This window comes from Mastomys coucha, unplaced genomic scaffold (genome assembly GCF_008632895.1).
Source record: "Mastomys coucha isolate ucsf_1 unplaced genomic scaffold, UCSF_Mcou_1 pScaffold21, whole genome shotgun sequence".
Lineage (NCBI taxonomy): Eukaryota > Metazoa > Chordata > Mammalia > Rodentia > Muridae > Mastomys > Mastomys coucha.
The window spans coordinates 22,557,908-22,571,737 of NW_022196904.1; the positions used below are offsets into that span (position 1 = coordinate 22,557,908).

At 49.8% G+C, this 13,830-nt stretch overlaps 1 protein-coding gene across 4 annotated transcripts in view; it reads right to left on the reverse strand.

Annotated features, from left to right (window-relative positions):
• The window catches only part of Ryr1 (ryanodine receptor 1), a 129,428-nt gene that overhangs the window by 93,316 nt on the left and 22,282 nt on the right, over window positions 1-13,830 (reverse strand). For all 4 annotated transcript variants that reach the window (XM_031385960.1, XM_031385961.1, XM_031385958.1 and 1 more), the window contains exons 18-29: window positions 13,466-13,707; window positions 12,825-13,017; window positions 11,813-12,029; window positions 10,883-10,987; window positions 10,625-10,728; window positions 9,268-9,351; window positions 7,926-8,233; window positions 6,212-6,414; window positions 4,742-4,916; window positions 4,412-4,620; window positions 2,873-3,267; window positions 625-757 (exon numbers count right to left, since the gene is read on the reverse strand). In XM_031385960.1, coding sequence (XP_031241820.1) covers window positions 625-757; window positions 2,873-3,267; window positions 4,412-4,620; window positions 4,742-4,916; window positions 6,212-6,414; window positions 7,926-8,233; window positions 9,268-9,351; window positions 10,625-10,728; window positions 10,883-10,987; window positions 11,813-12,029; window positions 12,825-13,017; window positions 13,466-13,707 — 2,368 coding nt within the window. The remainder of the gene's footprint in view (window positions 1-624; window positions 758-2,872; window positions 3,268-4,411; window positions 4,621-4,741; window positions 4,917-6,211; window positions 6,415-7,925; window positions 8,234-9,267; window positions 9,352-10,624; window positions 10,729-10,882; window positions 10,988-11,812; window positions 12,030-12,824; window positions 13,018-13,465; window positions 13,708-13,830) is intronic.

Here is a 13,830-nt window from a genome sequence, read left to right on the forward strand (position 1 = left end):
CCCTCTCCCCTCCCGTCCGCTCCTTTCCTGCACTAATGCTGGAATCTTGGACCTCATGAATGCTCTATCACTGAGCTACATCCCCAGCCCTGGGATGGGGCTGTACTATGTTGCCCTAGCTGATCTTGAACTCCTCCAGAGCCCAGGCAGGCCTTGAACCTGTGATCCTCCTGCCTCAGCCTCCCCAGTAACTGGGATTACAGGCCTGTGCCAGCAAGCCTGTTATGAATAAGATTTCTGTCTTAACAAATATCTGAGGACTCAAACTATATCGGGATAACTACGGAGTTTTACTTCCAGGAATATGTTAGCTATTAAATTTCAAGTATTGTATTTACATAGTTGTTCCCAAATGTTGATCTATATTGGTTTATCCTCTGGACTTTGGGGTCCCTAAGAGTTATATAGGTTTACCTTATAGCTTCACTGATCCCTTACTATCTTCAGGCCACTAATACATGAGAATAGGGAGTTCAAAGGATCGCATCAGTGTGTGCTATATTCCAACTCTCTAGAGTGTATTGGGGGTATCTCAGATACAAGGATGACAGCAATGAACTGGCAGTTCTGGATTTCCCTGTTATGCTGGGGAGGTACCCAAAGTGGAGGGTCCTAGCTTCACACCGTGGTTGTGTTGAGGATGATCTCAGGGTCATCACGATTGTCAGCAGGAACCACATCTCTAGGGAGTCGGGGAAGAGCCGGGGTGGTAGGTGGTTGGGTCATCATGGCAACCTTCTTAGCCTTGAATAAGAACCTGGAGGTCAGAGGAGAGCCTGCCATTAGATGCAGCTCTTAAGCCCAGCCCTCCTTCTTCCCACCATAGTCATCATGTGGAGCACATGTGTTCCGGCTAGACCCTCCTTCTCATACCAGGAGCTTGCCACCGGAGAATAGGGATCCTTGACTGGCCCAGCCCAATCCATTCAGGAAGTGCTGTGTAATGAGCCTGTGGATGCTGGGCCAGTTGCATTTAAATAGCTAAGTGTGGTGGTGTACAAGCACTGGGGAGGTGAGACAAGAGGATTGGGAGTTCAAGGCTGTCCTCAGTTTTACAGCAAGTTTGAGGCCAGCTTGGGCTATTAAAAACAAAGCAAAATAAAGAGGGTAGCCAGAAATACGGAGGTCCTCTCTGGGAACATACAGTGGTCTCCCTAAATCAACACTACCCATTTGTGTTACTTCTTAAATTGTATCTATTTAGTGTGTGTGCATATGTATTCATGTCGGTACACCTACGTGTGCAGGTGCACATGCATGTGTGTGCATGCATGTGGAGGCCAGATGACAATTTTTGGTGTCCACAGGAGGTGACACCCACCTCGTTTTGTGAGTCAGTGTTTTTTGTTGGCATGGACTTCACTTGAGTAGGCTAGTCTGGACAGCCAGTGAGCCCCAGTAGTCTACCTGCCTCCACCTGCAAACCCCCATCCCTGGGACTACAAGCTCCTGCTACCACCCCTGGCAATTTGTGTGGGTCTTAGGGATCAAACTGAAGTCTCATGCTTTCAAGACCAGCACTTTACTGACTGCGCCATCCTCCCAGACCTGTTTGCATTTTTTGTTTGTTTGTTTTTAAAGATTTATTTATTGTTATATCTAAGTACACTGTTGCTGTCTTCAGACACACCAGAAGAGGGCATCAGATTTCATTATGGATGGTTGTGAGCTACCATGTGGTTGCTGGGATTTGAACTCAGGACCTTCGGAAGAGCAGTCAGTGCTCTTAACAGCTGAGCCGTCTCTCCAGCCCCTGTTTGTATTTTAAAGTGATGTTGTTTATTGGTTTTTGAGACAGGGTCTCACTATGTAGGCCAGGCTGGTCCAGGATTGACTATGAGAACAGTCTGCCTGCCTCTGCCTCCCAACTGCTGGGATTACAGGTGAAGCCATCATGACTGGGTGGCAAGTCTCCATTGCATAGCACAAGGTATGTGGGACCTTCCAGCATCAGCACCTCCAACTGTGATAGATATCAACAACATTCCATCATTTCCAAACAACCTCCAAGAGAGTGGTACTAAGTTGAAAATCACTGCCATGATGGGGGAAAATAGATTTTCATTCAATCCAGCCCCCCCCCTCCACTTTTGTTGTTGTTTCGAGACAGGGTTTCTCTGTGTAGCCCTGGCTGTCCTGGAACTCACTCTGTGGACCCAGCTGGCCTCAAACTCAGAGATCTGCCCTCCTCTGCCTCCAGAGTGCTAGGATTAAAAGCGTGCACCACCACCCTGCACCAATCCAGTGCTTGATATTGGCCTTCTTTGACATTAGTTAGCTTTGGCTGTTTGAACTGTGATGTTGTTTCAACACAGGGGTCTCATTCGATAGCCCCAGCTGACCCAGAACTCACTACAAAGAACAAGCTGTCCTTGTACTTACTGAGATCATCTCTCTCTGCCTTCCAAGTGCTAGGATAAGGGCTCATACCACTACATCTGGTAAAGTCAGTTTGAGGGGGCCACATTGGAGACAAAGAATGGCCCCCTAACTTAGACGACCACTCTGTGTCCACTGAGGCATGGAGCGGCGGGCCGGTAAGCTCTAACAGGATAAGTAAGCTCCCCTTAGTGTTTAGAGCTAATGGTGTTCACAGAGCACTCTGGGGCCCACCGGGTACTCCAGGATTGCGGTCTTCTCCGTACTGTGTAGTAGGGATTCTCTAGTTTCGTAGTTGTCATTTCCTGGAAATAACAGCATAGCTGGGAAATAATACCATTCACCTTGCACAAGAACGCTCAGTGTTCTGACCTCACTTGGCACAATTGGGCCCCTTTGGGGTGCAATGGAGGCTTCTTAAATTATTGCAGTTGCATAACTGGGGACCCCGAAAGAGACTCTGAGCCCCATTCTAGCCCCAGCCTTGACTCACCCTCTCTTCTTGTTCTTCTCGGTGGTAGCATCTTTCTCATTCTCAGCCCTCGCAGGCTGAGCCTCTACCCCAGCCTGGGCAGTGCCTCCGGGCGTCCCCTCCTTGGCAGTCCCATCCTTGCCCCCCTCAGCCTCTCCCCAGCCTCCAGCGGAGCGGCGCAGGTTTTCATAGTCTGTATCAGGTTCTGCTGCCCGGGCCTCATCTTCGGCAGGCGGCTGCAGGCCAGGAGATGCCAGGGGTGTGGCCCCCGCGGTGCAGCGGAAGTGCTGGTGGAACTGGACCGGAAGGCTTAGCCGGAGAAACAGCATCTCCACCAGACTGTTCTGTGAGCCCCAGGTGCGGTGGGTCAGGCGCAGGCAGGGAGGTGTATCCACAGTGCCATCCATGCGGGCCACCTTGAGGGAGAGAGGGAGGGAGTTCTGAGCCAGGCTTGTGAGCTAGGCCAGGGCGTTGTAAAGTCACTATTGGGCCTCTGGGCGGGAATTATCTAAAATAAAACAATGGGGCTTGGCTGTGGAGTACTATCGGGCTCTGTCCAACTCTGAGCCTTATAAAGAGCTAACAGATTGGTCCTACATGGGCATCACTTGGAGGAATTTTCTGAACCTACCTATGTACTCCAGAGTAAGGCCCCACATATGCATTCAATGCACAGTGCCCCACTCATGCATTCATCCATCTACCCATCTCCTACCCATGCATCCATCCGTGTTCATACATACATACGTACATACACAAGTATATACATACACTATACACCCATCTGTGTATTTCCATCTTCCCACGCATCAATTTACATCCATCTGTTCTTCCATGTATCCATTTGTCCATCCATGCATCATCTATTCATACTACAAATATCTCAGGAATTCCTACTGAATTCCAGGCACTGTTCTAGAAACACCAGGAAACACACCTAGGGCTCCCTTCCTAGGACCCTAAGGGGACAGAAGGGCTCTCCAGATAAATGTTTGTTAAAAGGGATCAGAAAATATGAACATCATAATGACATAGTATCGTGATGGATTTTCACAAATTGAACACTCCCATGCATCCACCACCCAGATACAGAAATGGATCTAGGTTCCTGAGAACCACTGGAAATCTCTTGTTTTATAGATTGAAGTCAGTTGCTTTGTGACCTTTACAAGGGTAGCCCTGGGAGACCATTATATTGACACCTCCTGCTATGATGTTTGTGCATGGAAAACACAGGGAGAGAGAATTGTGGAAAGAAGAATGGAGCTTGAACACAAATTATAAAAATGTTATTCTAGAGGTTGGAAATGTATTTCAGCAGTAGATCCATAAGTGAGGGGTCAGTGGTAGAGCCCCTGTCTAGGATCCCCCAGTGAGGGGCTGGGGCATCACTCAGTTGTAGTGTACCTGCCTAGCATGTGAAAGGCCTTAGGTGCAATCCCTGGAACCACCAGAAAAAAGAGAAAAAAGAAGCTATGTTATCTAGTGTGCATCACTGTGTTTGCTCCTCAGCAGCACAAAATGCTGATAATAATCATGTGGATGGGAATCAAGTCTTACCTCATAGTGGGGGTGTTCGAGGGGCACAGGCTCAAACTGAGGGAGGCTCTTGCTAAACCAGGTGGTAACTGGGCGTTGCATGTTGATGGCGAATGGCTCAAAGCCTTCCTGGAGGCCACAGATGGCAAAAAACCTCAGGGAGCTCACATCCTGGCCCAGGTTCAGGTGGCCCACCTGACCAGGTCCCAAGCTGCAGACTGGCAGGAAGCCTGAGGGAAAGGGACAATGGGTGGGTTGAAGAGGAAGATAGTGCAGGCATCCTTGGGAAGGAGGACCATAGAAGAAGAGAGAACCAGTCCAGGAAGGGCATGTAAAGATGGCAGCTCTCACCGTCCCCGATCTCAATGTCACGAAAGGCTGTTTCTGAGCCGGAGTCAGACATGAGGACCTCGCCGTTGAGGGTGAAGATGATGGTGTTCTCTGTAAGATCAATCATGCAGCCGACGACATCGCCCGACTGCCAGGGGCGCCCAAATGGCTCACTCCCCAAGTGCCAGCGCTGGCCCTGCGGGGAGAACCCCAGGAACCCACGATGAGAGACATCCAGGGAAATGGAGACAAAAAGCAGTCATGTGTGGTGTGTGTCTACACAAGAAGACGCATAGCATCGAGTTCAGTGCATGTGAGACAGGAGAGGGTCACCCACAGTACCCTCCATCTTCCTCACATTTGCATAGCATCGAGTTCAGTGCATGTGAGACAGGAGAGGGTCACCCATGGTACCCTCCATCTTCCTCACATTTGCCTCCTGTGAACCTGACATCGCCTTCACCAATCTCTACCCAACACAATTTCTACTCAAGCCTGCTGCCTGCTGACTTCCGCTGTCTCCATGGCAGGGGCATACAGATCAGCCATGGGGTAGTGTAGGGGTTGGGACAGAAATAAGCAAAAGCACAGAAAAAAAAAAAATGAGCCTGTCAAGATCCTCCATCCAGACCCACGGGTTCCCAGCATAGGTAGATAACAATGCAGATGGAAGGAAAGGTTGGTACAGGGCTGGGGAGGGGGGGGATGGGGATGGGAGCGGGGTGAGGATCCACACTGTTGGATGGAGGGAAGGGAGAAAACACATAAACAAATGGATACACAGATGGTGTGGATAGATGGATGGATGGTGACAGAGATGGGAAGATGGATGCTGTTGGACTTAGTGATTCATGACTGTAATTCTAGCACTCAAAAGACTGAGGCAGGAGGTTTGTAAGTTTGGGGCTAGCCTGGGCTAAATAGCAAGTTTTGAGCCAGACGTGGGTACATATCAAGACACTGACTTTAAAAAAGAAAGGAAGAAAGGAAGGAAGAACTGAAGGAAGAAAGGGAGGAAGGAAGGGGGAGGAAGGAAGGGAGGGAGGAATGAAGGAGGAAGGACTGAAGGAAAGAAAGAAGGAAGGAAGGAAGGGAGGGAAGAATGAAGGAAGGAAGGGGGAGGAAGGAAGGGGGAGGAAGGAAGGGAGGGAGGAATGAAGGAAGGAAAAAGCTGGGCATAGTGCCATGCACCTTGAATCCCAGCACTCAAGCGGCAGAGGCAAGTGAGTCACTGTGAGTTTAAAGTCAGTTTGTTCTACATAGTGAGTTCTAGGACTGTGTAGATAGAGTCTGCCTCAAAAAAATGCATGGATAGATGATGGTGAGTAGTATGTATGTATGCATGGATGGATGGATGGGTGTATGTATACATGAATGCATAGATAATATATGGCAGGTGCATGGATCAATGAACAGAGAGGCACAGGACTAGAATATGTGACCAGGAGAAGCCATAGGGCCAGACAGAAGGGAACCCAGTGAGGTACCCACTCGGTGCCCATTGAAGACATAGGCCAAATCATCAGCTCCCAGCTCCACATCAGGTCTCAGTTCAGGTCTTGCCCAGCCCACTCGCATCTCTCCTGTGGTGACTGCTTCGAACTCGAAGTACCAGCGGCCGCTCTGGACTGCATAGGACTTCTCTGCTCGGAAGATGCGGGCCCGGTCACCTCGAGACTGGCTGTCCACTTGACCTACAGAGGAGGCCAGGTAGAGTTAGAGAGTCTGGGAAGGAAGTGGATCCCAAGATATCAAGAGGTAAGGCTAGACCAGAAAAGGGGAGGGTCTTCCCTTCACACTGTCTTAGTGGTCTTTAGTTTTGAGACAAGGTCTCATGGTGTAGCTCTAGCTGGCCTGGAACTTGCTATATAGATCAGACTCACAGCCTCTGAGTGCTGGGAATAAAGCCACCATGCCCAGCATCATCGCTTTGCATGGGTAGTTACTGGCAGTTTCTCATGCTCCAGGGGACCCCACACCTATCCATCCATGGGTAACACTCACTGGACTTGGTGATTTGACAAGAAAGTAGAAGAGGACATGGGGTTGGGGGTATATTGGGGATGTCAGGGGGTATTAGAAGGGGACAGAGAGGGTGGACATGATCTTATTTCATTGTATACATGTATGAAATGCTCAAGAATAAAGAAAAAACTGAGCCAGGCATGGTGGCGCATGCTTTTAATCCCAGCATTCAGGATTTCTCAAGTTCTAGACCAGCCAGGGCTGCATAGTGAGACCCTGTTTTGAAACAGAAGGAAAAAAGAGGAGGAGGAGAGAAAAATAATAAATATACTATCTCACAAAAAAATAAATGATTAGCTGGGCGGTTGTGGTGCACGCCTTTAATCCCAGCACTTGGGAGGCAGAGGCAGGTGGATTTCTGAGTTCGAGGCCAGCCTGGTCTACAGTGTGAGTTCTAGGACAGTCAGAACTGTACAGAGAAACCCTGTCTCGAAAAAACCAAAAGAAGAAGAAGATTACCAGGGGAATCCAGAGTTCAAGGCCAGCCTTGGCTGTACAAGTTAGAGGGTCACCTGACCTATCTGGGCTACGTGAGACACCATCTTGAAAGTAATTATGTTCGCATCCAGGCATGGTAATGCATACTTATAATCCCAGTACGTAGGGGGCTGAGGCAGGAAACCATGAGCCTGGATTACATAATGAGTGCCAGGCTTCAGCTATTGAGACCCTTCCTCAAAAGACAAAAATAAACAAAGGAAGTATACAGAAAAGGAGGAGGGAGGGAGAACTTGGAGACGGTGGTCATTCTTGGGGTCAAGGCTCTGTTTGGGAATTGATGAAAGATCAAGTTACCAGAGTTACGAACCCAGTCCTTTGTTACTGGGTTGAATGGCTTCATGTTACAGCTATACCCAGGGTTTGGGGTTAAGGGTCAAAGGTGGAGGTCAGTACTCACTGGGCACATGAGCATGCTCCCACAGCTCTACATTGTGGTCATGGGACACACAAACACTGAGTCAGATCAAGGTCACTGGTCAGATGGGGTCAAGTCCAGGGCAATGGGTAAGGGTCATGGCTGAAGAGAGGGGTAAATGCTTGCATCCAGAGGAGCAAGGATCAGCAACCTCTGATCAGTCCACTCAGTGTTAAAGATTGGAAATGTTAATCACTGGAGGTTGAAGGGTCAGGGGTCAAGGTCAAGGTAAGCTTAGGGGTGGAGACAGAGGTCAGCACTCACTGGGCTCCTGGTCAGGCGGCTCGATGTTGTAGCCATAGCCCAGCAGAGTGCGCACAGCTTGGCAGAGACTGTCCCGATTGCTGCGCTTGGTGGCCTCGTCCAGCAGGCGGTAGGGCACGAGGCGAGGGTTTCTGCGTGCAGGGATGTCCTGCACAGCACTGTAGCTCCAGCCCTGTGCCACACGGTCTCTCGCCCATACATTGTGCCCATTCTCTGCCAGCCGGTCCACCAGAGTTGTCTGTGCAGGCGTTAGCCTCACATGGCTCAGGTCCAGAGGAGCTGGCTTGTATCCATTGCTCATCATATACCTGCAGATGTGACAGCAGTTCACTATGTAGCCCTGGCTAGCCTGGAACTCACTGTGTAGAGCAGGTTGGCTTTGAACTCACGGAGATCTGCCTCTGGCATACTGGAATTAAAGGTGTGCACCACCACACTGGGTTGGCTGTGGGATTCTGGCCCATCCCGGGATCCTAAAATCTTTAACTCTGTTGTTGTTTGTATGTTCATGGTATGTGTGGGGTGGGGATCATGTATGCACAGTGCATGTAGAGATAAAGTTTGTTGGCTCAGCTCTCTCGTTCCATCTTCACCTGGGTTTCCAGGATTGAACTACCTATGGGGCTTGGCACTGCTGACCTCTGTGAGCCCTTCATTTTAAAAAAAATATTACTATATTTTTAATTTATGTGTATGTGTGTCTGAGTGAGTTTCCACTGAGCCACGCCAGCTTCCTGAAACTGGGAGTCTTATCTTTGCTTCTTTGGGGGTTTTGTTGTTTTTAAGATGGGGGTCTCACTATATAGCCCAGATTGCCTCAAACTCCCAGATGTTTCTGCTTCAGGCTCTGGAGTGCTGGAGTGACAGATGTACCCCACCACACCCAGTTTTGGGAGTCTTTCTCTTGACCACACTATGCGACTCCAGCTTTGAGGTTTCATGTATCATACCCAAACACTCTTATTAAACACCTGGCTTTGAAATCCTTGACCTTTGAACTAGGGATCTCTATCCCCCCCCTACATCATCCTAGGACCATTTACCTATGTCTCCAGCAATCTCTAGATTCCCACCTTCTATCTCTGACCTAGGACTATAAGAAGGAAGTGTCACCTTAGATTTCTCCGGGCAGCTCCTGGTTCAGTCTCTGCCTCTGGAAGTTCTAACTCCGCCACCCTGGATACTTACTTCTGACCCCTGACCCCTGATCCCTAACTCACCAGCCTATAGCCTAACCTTTGCAGTTTCATCTATGACTTCAGCCTCACCGCCATGGCTCTTTGGTCTCTTTAGACCTCACCATGAATCCTTTCCTCAGACACGCTGGGCCACCCACACTCACGTCTTAGGGAGCTTCGTCTTCTTCAGGTTGTCTTCTGCCTTCTCATCTGCCATGCCCACATGGCATCCCAGGGCCAGCAGAGTCCTGAGCAGGGGAGCAGGACAACAAGGTCACAGTCCGCAGAGCTCCCTGCCCTGTCACCTCTGCCTCTGTCTGGCTGCTCTGATGCCTGTGTTCCCTCTCTTTGGGTGACTTCTGACTTCCTGAACCCCTTCATCTCCACCTCCTCTTGGTTATGGTCAGCTTTTCCTGACTGCTTTTTTCTCTGTACCTTTCCACGTCTATCCATCCTTTGCTGTGGCTTCCCACCTCCCATCCACAGCTTGTGAGAGTGTCTCACTGAGGATAGCCCAGGCTATGCTCAAGGCCTTGGGCTCGAGCCATCCTCATAGTTCGGATGATAGAAGTACACATCACCAACTGCCTTTCTCTTGTATGCCCTGTCTCTTTTCCTCCTTTGTGATAACATTCTGTCCGTCTCAGATACCATCTAGGCACACGCTTGCGTACGCACGTACGTATGCTCGTGTATGTGTGTAGAGGCCATAGGTCTATGTCAGGTGCCTTTCTCACCCGTTCTCTGCCTTATTTCTTGAGGCACAATCTCTCACTAATCCTAGAGTTCACCAGCTGGGTACACTGGCAGCTCATTAAGCTATCAGGCTCCTCTCCAGTGCTGGCATCACAGGTACCATCCATCATGTGTGGCTTTTTTTTTTCTTACAGATTTTATTTGGGCTGGAAAGATGACTCAGTGGTTAAGAGCATTGACTGCTCTTCCGAAGGTCCTGAGTTCAAATCCCAGCAACCACATGGTGGCTTACAACCATCTGTAATGGAAGCTGATGCCCTCTTCTGGTGTGTCTGAAGACAGCTACAGTGTACTTTCATATAATAAATAAACAAATCTTAAAAAAGATTTTATTTTATTTATATGAGTACACTGTAGCTGTCTTTAGACAAACCAGAACCAGGCATCAGCTCCCATTACAGATAGTTGTGAACCACCATGTGGATGCTGGGGATTGAACTAAGGACCTCTGGAATAGCAGCCAGTGTTCTTAACCACCGAGCCACCTTTTCAGCCCCATGTGTGGCTTTCTCTATGGGACCTGGAGTCTAAACTCAGCTCCTCAGCTATACTGGAGACAGAGTCCAAGACCCTGTGTTTGCTAAAAGAGCATTCTAGCACTGAGCCACACCATAGCCCCTCACTGGTGGATCCCAGGCAAGCACCGTACCCCTAACCCACCCTGAGTCCCTCTGACTTCTCTTCTCCCAGTCTCTGCCTCTCTCTCTCCTTTGCCTCCCCCTGACCATCAGTCATACCCACTCCCTGCTCCCCTGAGCCCCTCACTTGAGTGTCTCCCCTGACATCTGCAAGTTGTAATTCCGCTCAGGCTCTGGCAAGCTGTGGAAATTCACAAGACATGGGTGTAGCCTCTTGTTGTCATCCCGAACCTAGAGAAATACCAGAGTCAGCTTCTGGGCTCCCCTTCACCCCCTCCACCCCCTGACCCATATACGGTGACCCAAAGACTTCTTGGTTCCCCGAAGTTCCCAGGTACCAGTCCTCCCTACCATTCCCACTCCTCCCTCCAGGGCCTAGGCTCACCGGACCGTAGGTCCATCCCTGCTCAATGCGAGTCAGTGCCCAGAGTTCGTGAATGTTCTCTGCCAGCTTCTCCCGAATCCGCTCCAGGTGGGGAGGCAAGACGATCTGGGGATACAGGGGCACTTGTGAGATCTCTGAGATCCTATTGCACCTCCACTGTGATGGAGTCCTGGCTAGTCTCCTCTCCCAGCAATGACACACCAAAGCCCTGTTCCCACCCCTTGCCTTAACTAGAAAGGCAACATCCAGAGGAGCAAGGACCCAGCATCATAAAAATTAAGGAGCACCTGGGGACAGAAGATCCATGTGCCCCTGTGGACTGGGAACCCCTTTTCATTGAGCTTCCAGCCCCATCCAACCAGAACTAGAGTCAGATCCAGAAAAGTGTTCCGGAAAAAAACCCAAAAAACAAACAAACAAAAAACTAGCTGAACCAGCAGTTGAATTATGTCCTTCATCGCTTTAAAAAGAGGGTGATGAGAATCTGACTGAGAGTTCTACAAACAGTGGTGAGACTGAAACCCAGAGCTTCATATACATCAGGCAATTGCCATACTCTGCTGAGCCGCGCCCTCAGCTGCTCACTGGGGGATCCTAGACAGGGGCTCTACCACTGAGCCACGCCCCCAGCCCCTCACTGGGGTTTCTAGATAGGGGCTCTACCACTGAGCCACGCCCCCAGCTGCTCATTGGGGGATTCTAGGCAGGGTCTCTACCACCACACCACGCCCCCAGCCTCTAAATTCTTTGCTTGAGGCCCTGCACTGACTTCCCTTACTGATGGACTCTGATGTAGAAACACAAGCTGCGATAAACCTTTCCCTCCCCAAGCTTTTTTCAGTGTTTTATCATAGCGATGAGAGAAGCCAAGACAAATTTTCTTCAAGTAAATGTTTAGAAGAAAGAAAACCCTTGCCGAACAGGAAGTACCTGGATGGTGTCCACAGGACAGGGCACAAAGTCCAGATGTGAGAGGCAGCGACTGGGGCCTACCAGGTGGGGTCCCAGAGGCCCTTCCCTGCGATACTCTTTGATGGGTTGGAGATGGAGCCGCTCCCGAGGGAGCACAGCTTCATGGCACGGAGCATAGCCAGGTGGGGGCAGGAACTTAAATTCACCATGGCGACCACCAAGGAGGAAGCGCACTCTGGGGGAGGAGGGTGGGGATGAAGGAAAGAGCCTGCAGTTAGTGGGGGATATATGAGCAACTCTGGGGTCAGTGCAATGTTCTAGGGCTTTACCTCTCAACCTGTGGATCACAACAGCCTTTGGGGTCACGTGACCCATCGGAACCCACAGATATTTACATTATAATTCAGAATAGTAGCAAAATTACATTTTCTAGTAGCAACAAAAATAATTTTATAGCTGGGGGGGGTCGCGAAAACATAAGCTGTATTAAAAGGCCGCAGCATTATGAAGGTTTGAGAACCACTCTTTCTGGGGAGTATCAGGACCCCAAGCAGTCTTGGCTCTGTCTCCCTAGTACCACAAAAGTCATTTAGGAGTCACTTAAATTCTACAATCATTACAAAATAAACAGGATTTCCATGGAATGGAAACTCATAGAGTTGAGAGCACTCAGAAATGTGTTTAGACCATCATGGGGACTCTGAGGCCACTGGGGTGTCAAAGAGGATCTTAGATCACTATCAAATACTAAAGTCGTTGGAAAAGTCTGGGGTCACTGGAGGTCACTGAGACATCTCTGTGAGAGTCCGGAGTCATGATAAAGTCATCGTGAAACTCTAGGGTTACTTGGAGCTTCCCCGGCAGACATAGGAATCAGAGATCACTAGGGTCACACACTGAGGTCACATAGCCCTTCTTGTGTGACAACAACTGGCCACCAATCAGTTGTAAAGCAGGCTTCTCTGTCCCTGCCTTCTAGGAGGATGGCTTCTGATTGGGGATGGACAGTGGGACAGGGATGGATCCTCACTTGACACCAGCTGAGAAGCTCACAACAGGGAAGAAGAGCCCATCAAGGTTGAAGGATTCAAAGACACCCTGCACAGGGCAGCCGTTGATACGGAAGGAGATGGATGGGACACTGAGGTCTAGGCAGCAGCTGACCACATCCTCCGGAGCCAAGAGGTGCTGTCCCGGGGAAGTCACTGGGCGTGCCACATGCCCTACAACAAGTCACCAGAAAAGGGTCAAGGGTCAAAGGTCCCATACAAACAATGATATTGCCACAAGTTCTGGCTATTAAGACATCCTGTAGGGGCCCAATATTAGAATCTGTATGAGCAAAGGTTCTAATGGGTTATCTTAAAATTAGGGTTCCTGGAAGATAAACAGTAAGATATTGATGTTCATAGAGCTTGAATTCTGAGAACTTTGGGGTCATAAGTCAAAGATCAGAGGTCATAACAAGTCTTCTGGGATCACCCTTGTAGGATATGAGGAAAGAGGTGAAGTTTAGGATTCTGAAAGTTCTACAGTCAAATGAGAGGTTAGGGGTCAACAGTTTGCCTCTTCTGGGGTCAGGATTCTTAAACCCTAAAGTGTGCCATCTGAATCTTGGGGACTCTGGGGTCAATGGGCAGGAGTGAGAATCCCGTGGAAGGGTATAGATACCTGTCCAGAGATGCAGCCCATCAAAGCCGTAGGAATAGAGGTCATCACCAACCCCGTTGCCGCCCCAGCCCTCGCCGCCTCCAGGGTAGGGGCTGTAGCCCTCGCTGAGGGCCCAGCCCACTCGCAGGTGGGTGCCCTGAGCTGTCAGAAATGGAGCCACCTCGTCCACCATCACCTCAAAGTACCATTTGCCATACTGCGTGGAGCCCTCTGCTCGGCCCACAAAGATGTTGGGGCGGATGCTGCAGGGGAAACAGGACAGGAGAGATGGAGAGGAGAGCCAGAAAGGGGAAGGAAAGGGAGAGACACACAGACATCAAAAGATAAGAGGGGGGTGGCTGGAGAGATGGCTCAGAGGGTAAGAA